The sequence below is a fragment of the Furipterus horrens genome, unplaced genomic scaffold (genome assembly GCF_987537825.1).
Source record: "Furipterus horrens unplaced genomic scaffold, mFurHor1.1.pri manual_scaffold_5, whole genome shotgun sequence".
Classification (NCBI taxonomy): Eukaryota; Metazoa; Chordata; class Mammalia; order Chiroptera; family Furipteridae; genus Furipterus; species Furipterus horrens.
In genome coordinates, this window is record NW_028327175.1 from 157499129 (window position 1) to 157515261 (window position 16133).

At 36.9% G+C, this 16133-nt stretch overlaps 2 protein-coding genes across 2 annotated transcripts in view; one reads left to right on the top strand and one right to left on the bottom strand.

Moving 5' to 3' along the window:
* Positions 1-16133, bottom strand: part of CTNNA3 (catenin alpha 3) — a 1620658-nt gene that overhangs the window by 925899 nt on the left and 678626 nt on the right. The window lies entirely within an intron of this gene.
* Positions 1099-16133, top strand: part of LRRTM3 (leucine rich repeat transmembrane neuronal 3) — a 170581-nt gene continuing 155546 nt past the window's right edge. The window contains exon 1 of the mRNA XM_090279376.1: positions 1099-2623. Within this exon, the coding sequence (XP_090135502.1) occupies positions 1163-2623 (1461 nt within the window). The 5' untranslated portion in view covers positions 1099-1162. The remainder of the gene's footprint in view (positions 2624-16133) is intronic.

Sequence of the window (16133 nt, forward strand, 5' to 3'; positions counted from 1 at the left end):
GTTGTTAGTTATTGATTATGGTGACCATTCAGCTCTTACTGAGCCACCCAAAACAATCATTCATTTTCCAGCAGAGAGCCTGCTCATTTGCAAGATAAAAGAGAGACATTTCTGCACATGCCCATAATGTTTTTCACCACTGGGGGCAGCTTTACATAAGACTGCATTCACTGAAACCAAAGCAACAGTCTGAGCAGCTTTCAGAATGACAGTCTGCAGAAGTGAGCTGAGCGTGTGCGCGCTACGGGGCTCTCCTGCCTTCTGGGCTCCAACGCAGCTCTGTGGCTGAACTGGGTGCTCACCACCAGAAATGCTGGGCTATGGAATACAGACGTGGCAGCTCAGGTAGCCCCACGTTGCCTGGAGGAATACATCATGCTTTCCCATAAGAAGAAATTGTAGAAGCCAGTTTTTTTTTTTTTTTTTTTTTTTTTTACACCTTCACCTCTTAAAACTGTAAAGATGCAAAAACATAACATCCATGAAGATCCTATTACCTAGGAAGATTTTGATGTTTTGCTGCAAATGCGGAGTTGGGATATTTATTTGTTCTTGGAGTGTTCTGCTTGGCTGGCAAAGAATAATGTTCCAAAATCGGTTCATCTCCCAAGGGGTCCAATTCTTCTTCCTGGGTGTCAGCGAGCCCTGACTCACTACAGTGCAACTGACAGGGGCTGTCATGCAAGCAGCCCCTAAGCCAAAGCAAAAGACCTGAGGACGACCTTTGAACAATACAAAGGATGGGTATGTTTTGTCATTTTTCTTCTTTCTTAAAAAAAACAAAACAAACAAACAAAAAATCCTCTAGTCTATGTGTTACTTATGCCTTAATTATTTTAGATACCTTGCTCTGCTCTAAGACATAAATTCAAATGCTTAGTGAGCATGTTTCTTGGTTAACTATTAAAAAAAAAAAAATGCCCTAAAGACAATTCTCATGAAATGGCAAGGAGAGGATTATTTGATATTAAATGTTGTTATCTAGATTTAAATTTTTTTAAAAAAGAAAATACATGCTTATTCTTGCTTTATTAAAAATAAATGAATTCTTTTTTGGGGGGATAACTTTTCTAAGTTGTTTTTATTTTCAGGTTTCAATGTAATTAGGCTACTGAGCGGATCAGCTGTAGCCCTGGTTATAGCCCCCACTGTCTTACTGACAATGCTTTCTTCTGCCGAACGAGGATGCCCTAAGGGCTGTAGGTGTGAAGGCAAAATGATATATTGTGAATCTCAGAAATTACAGGAGATACCATCAAGTATATCTGCTGGCTGCTTAGGTTTGTCCCTTCGCTATAACAGCCTTCAAAAACTTAAGTACAATCAATTTAAAGGGCTCAACCAGCTCACCTGGCTGTACCTTGACCATAACCATATCAGCAATATTGATGAGAATGCTTTTAATGGAATACGCAGACTCAAAGAGTTGATTCTGAGTTCCAACAGAATCTCCTATTTTCTCAACAATACCTTCAGACCTGTGACAAATTTACGGAACTTGGACCTGTCCTATAATCAGCTGCATTCTCTGGGATCTGAACAGTTTCGGGGCTTGAGGAAGCTGCTGAGTTTACATTTGAGGTCGAACTCCCTAAGAACCATCCCTGTGCGAATATTCCAAGACTGCCGCAACCTGGAACTTTTGGACCTGGGATATAACCGGATCCGAAGTTTAGCCAGGAATGTCTTTGCTGGCATGATCAGACTCAAAGAACTTCACCTGGAGCACAACCAATTTTCTAAGCTCAACCTGGCCCTTTTCCCAAGGTTAGTGAGCCTTCAGAACCTGTACTTGCAGTGGAATAAAATCAGTGTAATAGGACAAACCATGTCTTGGACCTGGAGCTCATTACAAAGACTTGATTTATCAGGCAACGAGATTGAAGCTTTTAGTGGACCTAGTGTTTTCCAGTGTGTCCCAAACCTGCAGCGCCTCAACTTGGATTCCAACAAGCTCACCTTTATTGGTCAAGAGATTTTGGATTCTTGGATATCCCTCAATGACATCAGTCTTGCTGGGAATATATGGGAATGCAGCAGAAATATTTGTTCCCTGGTAAACTGGCTAAAAAGTTTTAAAGGTCTGAGGGAGAATACAATTATCTGTGCCAGTCCCAAAGAGCTCCAAGGGGTCAACGTGATAGACGCAGTGAAGAACTACAGCATCTGTGGCAAAAGTACCACGGAGAGATTCGATCTGGCCAGGGCTCTCCCCAAGCCCACATTCAAGCCCAAGCTCCCCAGGCCGAAGCATGAGAGCAAACCCCCTTTGCCCCCCACGGTGGGAGCCACGGAGCCCGGCCCAGAGACCGATGCTGACACGGAGCACATCTCTTTCCATAAAATCATCGCAGGGAGTGTGGCCCTCTTCCTGTCTGTGCTCGTCATCCTGCTCGTTATCTACGTGTCCTGGAAGCGATACCCTGCGAGCATGAAGCAGCTGCAGCAGCGCTCCCTCATGCGAAGGCACAGGAAGAAAAAAAGACAGTCTCTAAAACAAATGACTCCCAGTACCCAGGAATTTTACGTAGATTATAAACCCACCAACACGGAGACCAGCGAGATGCTGCTGAATGGGACGGGACCCTGCGCCTATAACAAATCAGGCTCCAGGGAGTGTGAGGTATGAACCATTGTGATAAAAGCGCTCTTAAAAGCTGGGAAATAAGTGGTGCTTTATTGAACTCTGGTGACTACAAAGGGAACATGGTGCCCCCTCCCACCCCCTCTCCTTCTCACTTTGCTGGCGAGTCCCTTCCCTGTCCGTGTTAGTACATTCATAATACTGGTCATTTTCCTCTCGTACATAATCAACCCATTGAAATTTAAATGACACAATCAATGTGAAGCTTGAACTCTGATTTAATATAATGCCTATTGTATTGATTCCATTAATGTCACACTTGTTTTAGGATAAAACTTATTTTACAATTAATCCTCCACATCTGCTGCTTTTCTGGTAGAACCAAATCTCCAGTTGTGGGAGGTTTGCAGTTCATGGGCAAATCCAGGAAAAAGTGCATGATCCCAGGTACTCGGACCTTGAACTGATTCCAGGAGAATGCTTGACAACAGGAACAGTTGGCAACGGAGCCTTGAAACAATGCCTGGTTTAAAAGGAAATTGCAGGAAGCTATCAAAAGGTAGCACCAGGAGCAGTTTTCCAAGGTGTCTGAGATATGATAAGGCAAGTGTAGGGAAAAGTGCTGAAAGGTTAAAATGAAAGTAGACGACTGTAAAATATGAGGAGATGGTAAAAATACAAAGTTTTCCACTTGCAGCCCTGTCTCTGAAACCCATCCCTGTAAAATCAGGCTAGAGGTTTCACTGTCAGTTTCTTCTAGTCCCTACATTTCCAAAACAAGTAAACTAACTAAATAGCCAGGAAGCAAATTTGAGGAGGCAATTTCTCCATTACTCCTTAGGGAGTTTTCAGAGATGAGGCTTGCAAACGCAAAGGCAGCTTGCTGTGTGCATGTGGTTGGGAGCTTCCCAGAATTTCTCATTCCAGCTCTTTCAAGCACCCTAACGTAGTGAGTGGAATCATCAGCTTTCTCTTTTCTTCGGTTTGGGATTTGTCAGGCTGTCCTATTGTGTTCCATTCTGTGTCCTGCACACAGTAGTCCTCTAATGACTTTACCCTTCATTCAGAGGTGTTAAGAGAATACATTCCAAGACATGCTTTCCACCAACAGCCTCAGTAAAAAGGATGATTTTGAAAGTACCTTAAGAAATGTATAAAATAAATCAAAGAGAAAAAAAAAAAACAAACCCTCTGGCACTTGTCTTTGCTTTGCTATTGCTGACATTACAGTGTCCCTATGTTCATCTGTATTGTGAACTCATCCATCAGTCCGATTCTGTACAGACCCTGTTGGCAATGTGCAAGCTGCATGCATGTTTTTATGTTGTAGGTGAAAGTTTATTGACTGCAGCACAAATATCATAGCTTCTGTATTTAAGTAACTTTGACCATAGTTTATTAAGATTTTAGAAAAATGCCTTTAGTCTGTATCCTTTTTCATCCTCCAAAATAAACAATTTAATTACAGGAGTAAAAATCAGAAATTGCAACATTAAGTCTGTTTCATTTAATTTGGCTTGCCAAACCATTTCCCTGTTCTTTCAAAACAGAATTGCTGCAGGCAAAAACAGAAAAAGTGAATGGCTATTTTTATCGGCATTTTTATATAGTTTGGGGGCTTTACATAGGCTGAGGCAAAAATCTAGGCAAGTCACCATGAAACACAATTGCAAGGAAGGCAGATTATAAAAATTATATTTTTATAAGCAATAAAGAAACAAGAACTTGTAGAGTGGAATTTGGTTTTAATTAAATATTAAAATAGATGGTAGTTCAAAAAAGTATCATAGCTACAATATATTTACCCATAAATGTTGACTAGTCATTTACTAATGACAAATTGTCACAGATTCCCAATTGATAAATAATGCAGATACTTCCTTTACAGTACTATGAACTGGATGACTGAGCCTACTGTGATGTTTTTCACTGAAGTTGTAATTTTACATTTTTCATAAAATGTCAGTAAATATATATTCCATCTAAAAAATTTTTCTTTCATCAGACTCATTTTTCTCTGTACTAAAAATGATGGTATTAATTAAATGCAGTGTTAAAGTGAAAAATCCCATTTCTATTCTTTGGCTTGACCTTCTGCCTCATTTGTCATGGATACCAAATAAATTTAGGCAAAGCATATTTACACTTCTATTTTTTTATTCTTCTAAAATCTCAATGCTGGGGTACTGCTAGTATATATAAAATATATTTGCTGTACTGAAAAGTGTTTCTAACATTCAAAGCTACTTGGTATGTAAAATTAAGTGAATAACCAACATTTTAAAGGCTAGTCATTTTAATGCATAATTTTAACTCATAAATTTAATAATGAATAAAAGCCAAAGTAAAAATAGTGAAAATTTATTTTTATTCAGAACATGAAATTCAAATAAACCAAACCAAAAACAAACAAAAAAACTTTTCTCCTTTTGGGAAATGAAGCTGCTCTAGTTCTCAGTATTTTCTAAGCTCTAACATATAAGCCTCGTAAGTTAGACAATAACTTGTTCACCACTGTAAATTTAACAAAGCCAACTGGAGAATGTTCTCCTCAAAAGTTGTTGCTCTCACCCCTAACCCATGGCACTTTCTGCACTTCAGATCATAAGTCTGTTTTCCTTAGTATTCCAAACTCATTGCATATTAGAGAATATAACTGATATTGCATTTTCTAGTGCAAAGTTACATGAAGTATGTGACTTTCCTCAAAGGTGACAACAATTGAATGCACAGCCTGGCCTGTCGACCTACACATAGACATCCAGGCAGATGGACTTAGTGCTCGGAGTGCTTCACCAGAGAGGAAATGCAGTTTAGTCTCTGAAATGGATGGGTCTTTTGAACCCCAGCACCCACAGCGCCACCGCAGCATGGAGTTAATACAGCCGCCCAGTGCCACGGTCCTCTAACCAATACTGATGCAAGATATATTCCTTTTAAATGAGTTTGTATTTTCTAAGGCTGTTGATATTACATTTTCAAAGAACTTAAACCATTTTTTCCTTGATTTGGTGAGTCAACTACCTAAGCAGACGAGCAATCAACACGTATTTCCGTGGAGCAGCAGTGACCTCCAGTGGCTGGTTAGACTAACCACAACTACACAAACATTTTATAGCGGTTTTTTTTTTTTTTTTTTTTTAATCCTAAATCCTTCTAGAAACATGGTTGACAACATACAGTTTTTGATCTGTGAATCAGATTTGAACTACTTTAGTTCATCTCCCTGGAATTCAGTTATAGAGTTATATTTTAAGCTATATTTTGCGCATTAACTTATTTAGTAGTGCTCAGAGGCCACAGCACTGGTACTGAGGGCTCAAAATAAGTGCTCAAAGATGAAGAGTAAGTTATAATGTAATAAGAATAGAGAAGAAATGTTTTAAAGCCTTTCGACATTGATGTTGGCCAAGTAAACATATTTTCTAAAATGTTTTAACATTTTCTATAGTCAGGATACTGAAATATGATGTAATTTAGATTGGGAAAAATAAACTTTAATATTAATATTGAAAGAATCAGCATTAGTTATTTACTGTTAGTCTTTTACAGCATTAGTCAGTAGGAATGTCTGAGCTATCAAGTGAGGGAGACCTCCCTCCCCTTCAGGCTCGAGACTCTCCAATGTGTCGGTCACGCCAGTGACCTGTGCTTTGCCTCACTGCTCTCTCCTCTCCTCCCCCCTCCCCATTTTCAGCCAGCTGAACACCAGTTATGTTAGGCATGATGATACAATATAGAGGTGATGATTCATGAATAATGAAATTATGCTCTCCTTCTGGGGAAGGATAATGCCGAGTCAGATTCATAGATTTGGCAAGGATTTTTAGGATGCTGTAGGTGCATGCCATATCTTCTCCTCCCTTGATACTTACCAAGAAAAGAACTTAAACAGTTTATTTAAAATGTGAATTAGATTAGCAGCAAAAACAAACGTCAGGCCATGAAGCCTAACACAAAATGAATTCCACACATGACACAGGGGAATGAACCAGGAGAAATGAAAAATTCAGAAGCAGGGTTGCTTCTTGTATTCCCTGTCTTCTGGACTCTCAGAATTTGGATTGGTAGCAAATCCATGGAGTTTTGCTATACTTGTATTCTCTTAGCTACATATATTAAAAACCAGAGGCAGCTGGAAGATACTATGAACATGAAAATAATGTCAGTAAATTTGAATTATATGTTGTAAAAGAAATAGAATTGATGAGAGCTAAATAGCTTGTTAACTATTGAAAACTAATGTAAAAAAACACACAGGTGAAAATGACAGTTTTTCTCAGACCCAAATTTTGCTTAGTCTCCAAAATCATTGGTGATTTTTGCATAGTTGGGTAGAATACAATAGAAATACTGTAGAGAACTTTACACAAAATATTTTTTTATTTGAGGAAAATATCACAGCCACACATGATAGAGTATAGGTCTTAGATTCAAGATTCTCTGACACTTGCTAATCAAATAATCTCAGGCAAATTACTTAGCTTTTTTGAACTTAAAGTTCCTCATCTATAAAATGGGCATATGTTATTTACTTCACATGGTTATTGGGAGGAGAAAACATGAGAAGTACTTTTTTATCTCTAAAATAGGAACTACCTATTATTTTCAAAGAGTGCTTAGAGTGATGTTTAGCTGTGTTTGCCAGTGTTCTATGTTTCGTCTGGGTTATAAAGACATGACTGACTTTTGTGTTACAAAAGCCCAAGTCCATTTTACATTCATATCAATTCTGGGATATGACAGTGAGTCTAGACCTTAATGTGTCTTTGACCTTTAGTTAAAAAAAAAAAAAAAAGTTTCTTCTACCCCACATTATCTAGGTTGAGGAGTTTATCAATAATGATCACAATGTACAATAAACATAAATAACGACACCAACCATGGAACACTGAATCAAACGATTATCAAACTAAACCAAAATGTGAATTGTTTCCCAGATCAGGGCATTATAGTAAGGGCTTTGAATCAACGTAGGTTATTTTCCCATCCCTTCTCCAATATCACTACTCTGAGCCCTTGTTGACTTTATAAATACATTTATGGCAAGATGACATGGTTATTGAGCAAAAAATGGTATTAGTCATGATATCTACTCTGTTGTTTTTTTCCCCAGTGAAAGATAATCCAAAATTTCCTCCTACCATAGAAATTATTATTGACTTTATTTATAAATTATTGTCATTAAAGATTACTGGATTAAAAATAGTAGCATAATAGTACAAAGGCTTCTTTCTTATGAGTAACCACTTCTTCACTTATGCAAAATTAAATACTTAAGAGTCCTCTTCATGGGCCTTTCATCAAAAAATTAGCAATGTAATTATAAATTTGTCTCCCCTGGATGTAGCAGATGTACATTCAAAATTCTTAAAATTTAAGCAGACAAACTATTCCTGTTTGACAGGTGGGTTTCTATGAAATCTCTGGACAAAAGAGGTAATGGTGGCTTTTCATTTGGAATGAAGCATTTTTTTAAATTTTATGCTGCTTTAACTTCATGAGATTATTGGTGGATGTTCTTGAGTTGGGTAAGGAGCATTCCAGGAACACAGAGAGAACAAGAATGTAAGGCCAAGCAGAGGCAATCTATTTTACAACTGTACTTTCTAATAACAGAATCTCCATATACAATAATACTTCATTTTATTTGAAAAGAAGGTTTCATCTTATTCTATCCAGGAAAGGATGTAATGTAAACTCTTGACATTTCTCTATGTTTTACTTTTATTTTTCAAGGGCTCCCACACCCTCCTCCCCGGGTATTTTCTTTATTCCTTTCTCCCTCTCTTAAATTATTTTTCTCTAATTTCTATACAACAACAACAAAAATATCTTTTCTCATATAAATCAACACAATTGGGTCATCTCACTCAAAGGACAGCCTATCTTCAATGAAAAAATTAGGACAAAATTTATGTCTGGCCGACTCTCTCCTTTCCTTTATAGCCCAAAAACCACCTCTTTAATGTCTACTTATTTTCAATGGAAGAAAGAAGAAATATAGGTGAATTACAGGCTGGCAAAGTATTAAAGCCTACTATTTTCCCTCTTGATTAACTCCTAGCAAAGAAAATATAGGACCTTCTGTATGGTAGTACTCAACTACATCTCACAATGAAAAGCATTCATATCAGCAATCAGAATTTTGTCTTTTCAGGAATAACATGCAAATATTTTTGGTCTCACATAAAAAATGATAAGACTAATACTATACTTAGCAAAGGCAATTTCTGTTAAGGCTTAATTGTAATAATTACCATCTATCTTGGGTGTAAAATACATTTTTGCCAATAAAGAGCAAAGACGTCCATTAAATATAAATCCTTATTAGCACTCATGAGGCTCTAGGGTATTAATAAAGCAGGGGGCAAAAGGACAATGTCCTCCAATGTGAGGCTACAGTGTAACGAGGCTATATGATCAAGCAGTGTTCATGGCTTCAACTGGGTTGTCCCCACATGTAGCTACTATTAACCTGTCATACTTTCTGAAAGAAGGAACATGCTCGCCCCCTTTTAATACAATCAACCAGAACCTCACAAGAATGTTTAAAGAAAAGGTACAGAAGATATCACAGGGAGGTTGAAGTACTAGAGTGACTTTAAAATCTCTGATAAACCTGTGATAAGATTACAACAGTAAGAAGTTTCTAAGAAGTCTAATAACTAACACAGTACCTTAGGATCAGTGTTGGCTTGTACTCATTAAGGAACAAATTTTGCAGAATTCATACAAAATTTTAAAGTGAAAAAGTGGAAATAGGGAACTGCCAGTTATCCTATGAAAAATTAGGCAACATCACTGAATGACAAAATGGATTAAAGCTCTGTTAAATATGGCAGAGGCCATATTACATAAGTATATTTGTTTTTCACCACACAAGGCTTGTTGTTGGTGCTTAGAAAAAAATCCATAACCCTTCATATAAAGTGATATATTTTTATTGCACATTGGGGTATGCCCATGTATTTTTGTTTAATTTATTTTTTATTATCTTCCAAGAGTATCTGTATAGTTTTTTTGTAATATAAAAACACAGCCCTTATATTGACTCTGTCTTCCTAAAACTTTCATCCATTAATCCTATATACCTTGCCCCTTTTTTTATAGGATTGCCCTAAAATAATTCATACCTCACCCACACAAGCCTTTTTAAGCCAAATTATATTATACAACTCCAGTTTCCATTAAGAAATGATTTCCAGTGATTTACCATGAGGATATCCCTCTGCTAGGTAAATTCTAATTTTCCAGTACAGTATTCTTCCCAACCTGTGGCATCCACTCCAGCCCATCACTCGTCATTGACAGGCAGCACACACTTAGTCTTAGTCCAATGGATTTTTATAGGGAGGATTGAGTAGTAAAGTGTAAAAATCTACATATATTTTTATGAGCTTCACTTTGGTTGTTTTATGGTGTGACACACAGATGTGTGGGGCCTTTGTTAATTTACACATAAAAGCTAAAGCATTAAGCTAGCTGTAAATGAGAAAGAAAAGATTAAGGTAGATTTTTTTAAAATAAAGCTCACACTAAATATATTTATTAATCTACAAATAATTCTAAGTGATGAGCATACTGTATTTCACCCTCCTGACATGTGACTTGCCTTCCAAGTTTACCATCATATTCTTCAATTTAAGCTTCACATTCCTTCCATTTTCCATTGCTAACAGAGAGGTTCCTGGTGTTTGCTTTTTGGTTGTTTTGTTTTGTGTTGTTTTCTGTCTGTAGATACTTTCCCCATTCTTTGTAGCGCTTTGCCTGATTTTCTACAACCCCCAAATTTTGATACTGTCAGAAAACCATAGAAAAATGTTATCAGTTTTTTGGTTGGAGCGATCAGACAGACAGACTGGGTTTGTCTCTAGAATGCAATATAGTCAAGTCTGGGATATCTGCCTTCTGTCTTCCCAGCCTCTCATTTCCGTGCCTTTTCCACATTAAGAAGGATTTTTCATACTGAATTTCCCCCTTCCAGTAATACCAAGGGCTCTCTTGCTTCCTTCTTATAAAAAAAATCTATTCCCAGATCTAGAACGGTATTACTATCCCTCCCAAGAGCACTCACATTTAAATAAAAACCTTTAGCTAAAGGTGAGAAAGTTTTATATTAAGAGCAATCATACCAAGCAGGGTTAGGTAAAGTGCTTCCAGGGGCAAAAGGCATTGCAAACATATATGATATCATCCTATATAGATGCCTCTGTATTTTCTCAAATATGAGCTTGGGTCTTCCCAAAGGAGCCAAAGCAGAGCAAGGAATCCAGGTTTCACTCAGTAAACTACAATTTGAAAAGTATCTTCAGTAAATTGCCATATACACAGGTTTTTGTCTTAGCTTTTCTCATTGGAGAGAAAATATAGACAATAGAGAGAAGAACTTGGGCTAGGAATTCAGGAAGAATGAGTTTGGATTCTGGTTCTGTGACTTAATAACTAACAACTCTTGTGTCTTAGTTTCTTCATCACAAAAAGAATATGCATTAAACAATATAACCATCATAGAATTGTTATAAAAGGGTGAAGAATCCAAAATCAGCATTTCTTGAATACTTTTATGTACTTTGTTTTGGCACATTGCATATCTGATTTAATATTCATATAGATCTTATCACGATTAATTAGATGACATAGATAAAAGTCACTTAGTACAAATCTTGGACCATAATAGTAATTTTCACCTTCCCTTCATGAGCTCTAACTGCTAACAGTTTCGGTACCCCAGTAGGCTTTCATAGTATTCCACTATCTGTTTTTATATGGAATAATGAACAGGTATGTGATAAACTTTCAAAAAATTTTTACCCTTTGCAACAGCATGGATGGACCTGGAGAACATTATGCTAAGTGAAGTAAGCCAGTCAGAGAAAGACAAATATGTATGATTTCACTCATATGTGGAATCTAATGAATAAACTGAACTAACAAGCAGAATAGAGACAGACTCATAGATAGAAAGCAGATGACAGCTCAGGGGTGGGGGGAGCCTGGGTGGTGGAGGGATTGAACAAAAAAGGAAGAAAAAGAGAGAGAACTGGTGAACACAGACAACAGTGTGGTGATTGCAGGGGGAAAGGTGGTGGGTGGAGGTGGAAGAGGGTATAGCGGGGATAAATGATGATAAAACTTAAATAAAATTAAGTTAAAAAAAAAAAAAAACAGAATCTAAACTGCCATAAATTCAGGGGCCTCTAGCACATGGTTAATACTGAACAGTAATAAGGCACATAAAACCTGTGTCCTAAAGCTCCCCATAAAGCCCAGCATCCTCTCCACCTTTATTTCCATACCACTTACCATACTCTACCATAGTCCAGTGCTTGAAGTAGCACATGATTTCCTACCTCTGTGCTTTGGTCAGTCTATTTCCTTTGCAAAAAAAAAAAAAAAGTGACTTGCTTCACGTCCAGGTCCTCCTGGCAATCTCTAAGTCTCTATATAATAGATCCACCTCAAATTCCACTCATTCTAGAAGTCTTCTTACTCTTGCCCTTTCCTGTCTTCCATATTTTGTACCTCTGTTGGAGACTACATCACAGGCTGCCCCTTGTTAGAGGTATTAATGTGTCTATATACCCATTTTTAGGAGAGGGACCATTTTGTTTCTTTCTTCTTCCACTGGTGACTGGGATAGCCTTTTATTCTGTTGAATCAATGTTCTGGTGATCAGTGATATAAGGTGATTACCAACCTCATATTTATTTATATAGTCTATATAAATATTTTTGTTTTTATTTCATATATGTTTTCACATATACAGTGTTCTCTTTAACATTACCTGGTTTAGTTTCAAAAATTATTACAAAAAAAGATGTTTTTTAAGAATCATTGTTCTGATTTAAATTTTTTCTGTGTCATGAATAACCTACCAATAATTTTCCTTTGGTACTTACCAAGGACATTAACATTTTTAGGGGACATGCTAAAGTGGCTAAAAGCTTTAAAAATGTGAAACAAGGAAAGAAAATTTAATTCTAAGCATACATACATCTTGATTTTAGTGAAGATTGGGTAGTCAACTTTTGTTGTAAAAACCATATATTTGTGACCTCTCTTTGTCCATTGCTTCTTGGGAAAGGTCCTTTTCTCTTTAACTTGGTTATCTCCTCATCTCATCCCTAGTTCCACGAGTCTGCTTTCGATACATTCCAAGGCCTCCCTTCTCTTACCAAACACACAAAGGGATGACCCTACACTATCAGAGAGGTGAGGTCAGAGGTCTTTGTCTTCCTCATTATACATATTTTCAAAGCAATTGTTCTACTGGAGGTGTCAAACACCAAATACTCAGAAGTCGACGATTATTAATGCTCATCTTTTTTACCTCCTGAATACTGCTTATACAGAAAGCACATTTGAGCATATAGAACTGAAGCCTTATCCTTTTTCTGGGTGTCTATACCTTCTTTCTGTTTACCCTCTTACTCTTTTTCACTGATTTTTTTCCTCTGTCTCAGCTCCACTTAAAATGTCTTTCAATTTTTGCCTCTATCCAACTTTTATTTCTAAGTCAATTTTTACTTCTTGAATATGCATCTTCTGGCTGGGTTAAAAGGTAAATACTAATGGTTTTTATCTCTTAGAAAAGTAATAATCAAAATAACACAGTCTAATTTAATTTAAAAGAGTCAAAAATCTATTTGTATTCAATAACTTTTTTTAGTTCTATAAAGAACTGTAATTTTGTAAATTATAGTTTGATTTCAGAAATAGAAATAACATCCTCCCTAATATATTCTTAAGTCACATTTTTATCATGAGTTGTAAGGCAGAGCAGGTTTGTAGAACATCCAAATATTTCTTTTCATGTGGGGTATGGGTCAGGCTCTAAACCTTGTTAATCCTTGCCATCAATGGAGCAGATTCATTTTTTGGAACAAATATAATGAGAGAATTGCAATGAAACCTTTATCTAGTCATAAACACTCATAGCTATATGGATTTTGAGAAACTTGAAATCCATTTTCTTACCTTCAATTTGAAATTGCAAGCTAATTTAATTGAATTCCTAACAATATTCCATGAGCTGCATACCTTAGTCCCTCACTTAGTATCTATCCCAGGGTTTCACAATAGCAGTGTATCATTTTTGCTCCTCTCACATATGCAGTATTCCTCTTGCTTAATATATACCCAGTGGTTACTTAAATCTTAAAAAGAATTTTTTTATTTTTGTTTTTATAAGAAAGGAAGAAACTATAAGATGTGATTGGGTTTTGTTTTTGTTTTTAATTTTCAGTACTGGAATATGCTTGGTCCAGCTTAGGAAGGGGGCCCTGGGTTCCATGACATATAGTTTGTTAAGATGCAACACCTCTGCTCTGAAATTAGCATTAATTAGTGTATTCTAGATTCTAGAATCTCTGCATAGAGTGACAGCTGAATGAAAAGAACTCAGTGCTTAAGTAACCTACAACCAATCATACAGGCAGGAAGTTCCCAGCAGGATATATTCAGTAATTTTCAATACCAGGCTCGTAAATTATATTTCCAGAGGTCAAATTTGCACATAAAGCATTGAACTGCAACTATTTTCTTATGTCCAACTCAGTTTTAACATCCAGCCCTGTGTTGTGCAGAAATAATCAATGGCTAAATTATTCCCATTTTGTTGGCTCTGCTCACAGTATAGCCCACTGATTATTAAAAACAAACAAACAAACAAATGATCTGATCTCCAATTTGTATTTCAACTGTACCCAAGTGCAGGTGCCATCTCTGGTAACATGACAAAACAGATTTAGGTTTATAAATGTTTCTCTGTGTGCCAATAACAGCATGCATCCTGCACTAACTATATCGTGGCCCCGAGTGTTGTAAAATGGCAACTGAGTTTGCCAGAGAATCATTTTAGAGTTTATGGAACCTCCTCCACCTGTAAATTAAGAAAAAAAGAAAAAGCCCAACACTTTTAAAGACCTTGGAGGAAAGGCAGTGTAAGAAATAGAAGTCCTCTGTTTGTCCGGGGAGGCGCTTTACAAGGCAGACAGCTACACCACAGTGGAGACACAACATTTCCTCAGCTGATGCAGTTCATTAAAATGCACAGTTACAACAGGCTTTCTCAGAGCCTGCAGCTGAATGACCGAAGTCTCCATTTTACTCCAGTGCCACACGGAACGTGAAGAGGCAAACATACTGCCCAAACACAATTTGACTCACTAAAATCCAGCACTATAAACATGAAATACATTTCTCTGGCACATTTTAAAAGATGTATTATCAAGATTTATGGCATAAGGATAGAAATAATTTGCAGCAAGGCAGCACCAGGAGAATATTCTAGGTTCCTCTCCAAGTAGTTTAAAGTAAAATTCACAAATAAATCTTATGGGTAGAGTCCACTTTCAATGCAGAAATCCTCAATTCTTTCCTTTCTAATATATGGAATTTGAATCTGACAAACAGCCCGTATGTTGCCAGAATTTATGAGTGATATGAAAAGCCACAAAAGCTATTTGTCACATAAACTGCAGAGTGCAATACCAATCTGCAGGGCTCATTTGCAGAACTCAGGAGGAGCCTGGGAGGAGGGGACCCTAACAGCTGCAGCCTTGACCGCACTGCCTGTGCCAGCCAGAATCCTAACCGCGTGAGCCGAGTGTGGCTGAAAGAGGTCGACAAATGAAAGGCGGGAGGGGGGGGGGTGTCTTATTTCTCCGTTTTTACTAAATCAGTACAACAGCATGCACCAGGCACAGACGAATACCTGCAAAATCAGTTTAAGATAGATGAGGTCTGAAGGTATTCAAATTAAATCTGTTCATGAAAGACTATTTTAATTTCCTGGTAGAGTGGAGAGATTACAGACTTTGAATCAGTTAGACTGACAGCATAGCTTGGTATCAGTTTTATCATCTGTCAAATGGGAACAGTACTTCATACCTTGGGCCAATTTTGAGGTTAAATGAAGATAACCCATTTGCAGGCATGGCAGGTGCTCAATAGAAGTTATTTCCGTCTCTCTTACTAGGTGTTTTCATGATGCTGCAGCCTGTAGTCTATAGAAAATAATTAAATAACCCTGGACCTTAATTAATCAATAATTAAATCAAATCTAAAAAGGGCTCACCATAAATGTGGAAACTTCTGTTAATGGAATTGCTGTATTAAGTATTGTTTTGTAATAATTTTGCTTAGCACAACAAAACAGTCTAATTTTAGTATTACCTTCTAATAAATCAGTATCATTGCCTTTTCATAAATATTACTCAAAGGACTGACTCCATTATCTTTAAAATCTCTCTTTAAAATGTTGCTATAATGTCTGATCACCACTCCTCATTTTTCTTCCCAAAACAGAGGCATATCATATCCCTCCTTATGCAGTGCTGAAGGGAACATGCTATTACTATTGTAGGGAACTAACTGGCCTATATAATTTAGCACCTAATTCATTTCTAATGAGACATAATTTAGGCATTTGGAAGAAAGTAATACAATATTAATATTTATATTTTCAAAAATTACAATTGAGTCCATGAAATGATAGCTGAATTATCTAAAGCAATTTATCCAGAGTTCAATACAGGAATTCCAA